Consider the following 3,593-nt stretch of genomic DNA (forward strand, 5'->3'; position numbering starts at 1 on the left):
CCTACATAGCATACAGCCTAACCTACCCTAACTTAATCTACTGTAACTTAATCTAACCTAATCTAACCTACCCTAACCTAATCTACTGTAACTTAACCTAATCTAACCTTCCTCAACCTGACCAGATAAGAACCTAGTATAAACTGACTCACTTAATTTAACCAATAAATAAAATAAATAATCCAATCTTATTCACCAACCTTAACCTAACCCAACTTAACCCAAATAAACCCAAGCTAACCTCATCCAGCCACGTAAACCAACTTAATCTGTCCTAAAAAAAACACACACACCAAACCTTACTCAACCACCTAACCCAACTAAACTGAACCCAAATAAATCCAACCAAACCTTACTCAACCACCTAACCCAACTTAATCCAAATAAACCTAACCTAACCTTACTCAACCACCTAACCCAACTTAACCCAAATAAACCTAACCTAACCTTACTCAACCACCTAACCCAACCCGACCTAACCTAACCTAATCTCAGTCACCTAAGCTAATCAGTGCCCCCCCCCCTCCTCACAGGCCAGACATGGACCTCCCCCTGGCGGGTCACTATACGGCCTGCAGCTACATGACCCCGCCTGACCTGCGTGACCCCCGCCTGCTGACCCCGCCTGACCTCCGCGTCGCCCAACTGCACCCCACGCCACGCCCTGACCTTGCCCTCAAACACGAGCTGACCAGGTGAGCAGGATGTTGGGAGATGTTGCAAATTGTTAGGGGATGTTGCAAAGTGTTGGGGCTCGTTGCAAAGCGCTGGGAGATGTTGCAAAGTGTTGGGTGATGTTGCATAGTGTTGGGGGATGTTGCAAAGTTTTGGGGGATGCTGCAAAGTATTAAGGGATGTTGCAAAGTGTTGGAGGATGTTGCAAAGTGTTGGGGGATGTTGCAAAGTGTTGGGAATGTTGCAAAGTGTTAGGAGGATGTTGGAAAGTGGTGGGGATGTTGCAAAGTGTATGGGATGCTGTGAAGTGTTGGGGGATGTTGCAAAGTGTTGGGAGATGTTGCAAAGTGTTGGGGGATGTTGCAAAGTGTTAGCTGATGTTGCAGAGTGTTATGATGATGCTAAATGTAAGGAGATATGCGAAGTGTTATGAGGATGTTGGAAAGTGTTATGATGTTGCAAGATGTTATGATGTTGCAGAGTGTTAAGAGATGTTGCAAAGTGTTGGTTGACGTTGCAAATTCGGAGAGAGAGAGAGAAAGAGAGAGAGAGCATCGTTAACCTACCCTCAGCTCTGCAGTTATAGAGTTAAAGATTGAACCTTTATCACTCTTCTTGGTTAGGGTGAAAAAGGCATGTGTGTGTGTGTGTGTGTGTGTGTGTGTGCGTGTGTGTGTGTGTGTGTGTGTGTGTGTGTGTGTGTGTGTGTGTGTGTGTGTGGCGTAGGACTGTCATAGGCTGGAATGATGTCAGGCGAATTATGTATTGCGATCTGGCTAAAGGCGGGAAAGTTCTGTAGCATTTATTGTATTGTTATTTTTATTTATTTTTATTTTTTAGTAAGTGTCGGCCGTCTTGAAAAATTGCTTTGCACAGGAGAGTTCAGGGAAGTAAAGATGCATTGATTCATAGAAGGCTTTAAGTGTCGCCTCATACTAATTGCTCCCTGTGCCTCGCCCTGCCTTCCTGTGCCCCGCCCTGCCTCCCTGTGCCCCTCCTGCTTCCCCCCCGGGCCCAGATCAGAGCTAGGTCGTCGCCAGGGGTCCCTCCCAGACTTCCCCACCCGCCAGGACCTCCGACCCGACTTCCTGCCTGTTGAACTCCGTGCCGCTGACCTCGTGCGTCGTGACCTGCGCGCCGCCGCTGACCTCAGGGCTCACGAGGCCTCACCGGGTCACAGGGACGACCTCAGGTAACCAGGGCCAGGGGTCGTAGTCTCCTTAACGCCTCTTCCTTAGCGATTTATTTTGCTTTTTATACCTTGCTGTCTTCTTGCTTTCTTAATCCTCAGATAAGCAGACTCCTTAACTCCTCTTCCTTAGCGATTTATTTTGTTCATTACACCTTGCTGTCCTTTTCCTATAATAATCCTCAGTTAAGATGTCACCTTAACACCTCTTCCTTAGCGATTTATTTTGCTTTTTATGTCTTGCTATCTTGTTGCTGTCTTAATCCTCAATTAATTAGGCTCCCTAACACCTTTTCCTAAGCGATTTATTTTGCTTATTACACCTTGCTAACCGTTTCCCATTAGAAATCCTCAATTAAGTTGCCTCCAGAACACCTCCATCTAAGCGATTAATTTTGATTATTACGCCTTGCTCTCCGCTTCCTATCATAATCCTCCCCTTAACACCGTCTGAGCGATTTATTTTGCATATTACGTCTTACTCTCCTCTTCCGATCATAATCCTCCCCTTAACACCTCCACCTGAGCGATTTATTTTGTTTATGACGCCTTTTCTTCCCCAGAACGACGCCCGGATTGAAACAAGAGAGTCGCCCCTCGGACATAGAAAACGACCCGACCTTTGTACTGGCGGACTCCAACGGAGGCGGTTCAAAGAGAGCGAGGTGAGCTATATTTCTCTCTCTCTCTCTCTCTCTCTCTCTCTCTCTCTCTCTCTCTCTCTCTCCAATTTAAATACTCAAGGTGGGATTTCGTGAATTTCAATGAGGCTTTGAGGTAGGGATGAGTCTCCTTGGTTACTAGACATATCGACCCCCCCCCCCCCACCCAGTCTGACTACCCCTGGCCAAACTTAAAGGGGTTTAGAGGTCTTTGTAATGAGAGAAGCAAGTGGAGGAAAGGAGAGAGAAGTGGAGGGAAGAAGAGAGAGAGAAAAGAAGATAGAAATATGTAGAGGAAAAAGCAGAGAGAAAAATATAAGTGGTGGAAAGGAGACAGAGAGAGAGAGAGAGATAAGTGTAGGAGAGACGTAAGTGGAAGTGAGAAGTGAGAAATAAGTGGAGGAAAGAAGAGAGAGAGAGAGAGAGAGATAGCATTTTTACTGGACGGATTTGTATATATTAGAGAATGTGCTGTATTGTGTCAGAAATCATAATGCAAAACTGTGATATTGCAGAAGTTAAGATGTTGCAAAGAGCATGATTTATACTGCAGGGAACGTGAGAGCCTGGTGGGGATGACGAAGGAAGAGCGCAGACGGCGACGGCGGGCCACGCTGAAGTACCGGACAGCGCACGCCAGCAGGGAGCGACTGCGCGTGGAGGCGTTCAATGTGGCTTTTGCGCAGCTACGGAAACTGCTACCGACACTGCCACCGGATAAGAAACTGTCCAAGATTGAGATTCTGCGGCTGGCTATCTGTTATATCGCCTATCTCAACCACGTCCTCGATGTGTAGGATATTTGTACAGTTGCAGTCAAATGTACCTGTAACAGTACTAGAACCTGCTTGAAAGTGTGCCAAAACCCTCCAAGATCAGGATTCAGCAGCTGACTCTCTGCTCTACAGCCTACCTCAACCACGCCACGCTGAAGTACCGACATACCAACGGGGTGGGACTGCGTGTGGAGGCATTCAACATGTCCTCCACACTGATACACAAACCGCTGCCAACACTTATCAGCAGTTAAGAAGCTCTCCGGCATCGAGATTCTGTGTCTAGCTATC

The 3,593-nt window shown here is 46.9% G+C and overlaps 1 protein-coding gene across 1 annotated transcript; it reads left to right on the top strand.

Moving 5' to 3' along the window:
• Window positions 1-540: 540 nt before the first annotated feature.
• LOC145403605 (uncharacterized) lies at window positions 541-3,323 on the top strand. The gene is made up of 4 exons (XM_080275281.1): window positions 541-695; window positions 1,694-1,867; window positions 2,428-2,529; window positions 3,080-3,323. Exons 1-4 carry the CDS (start codon window positions 541-543, stop codon window positions 3,321-3,323), a joined length of 675 nt encoding a protein of 224 aa, XP_080131407.1.
• The last annotated feature ends 270 nt before the right edge of the window (window positions 3,324-3,593 follow it).

The sequence above is a fragment of the Coenobita brevimanus genome, chromosome 61, assembly GCF_032717465.1.
Source record: "Coenobita brevimanus isolate Jiangsu-jjx chromosome 61, ASM3271746v2, whole genome shotgun sequence".
In the NCBI taxonomy this organism is placed as follows: Eukaryota; Metazoa; Arthropoda; class Malacostraca; order Decapoda; family Coenobitidae; genus Coenobita; species Coenobita brevimanus.

Excerpts from the sequence above, each read along its gene's own strand:
- LOC145403605 (XM_080275281.1), top strand. The coding sequence starts at position 541 with ATGGACCTCCCCCTGGCGGGTCACTATACGGCCTGCAGCTACATGACC. Across the intron at positions 696-1,693 it reads CTCAAACACGAGCTGACCAG|ATCAGAGCTAGGTCGTCGCC; the intron begins GTGAGCAGGATG and ends CCCCGGGCCCAG. Across the intron at positions 1,868-2,427 it reads GGTCACAGGGACGACCTCAG|AACGACGCCCGGATTGAAAC; the intron begins GTAACCAGGGCC and ends TTTCTTCCCCAG.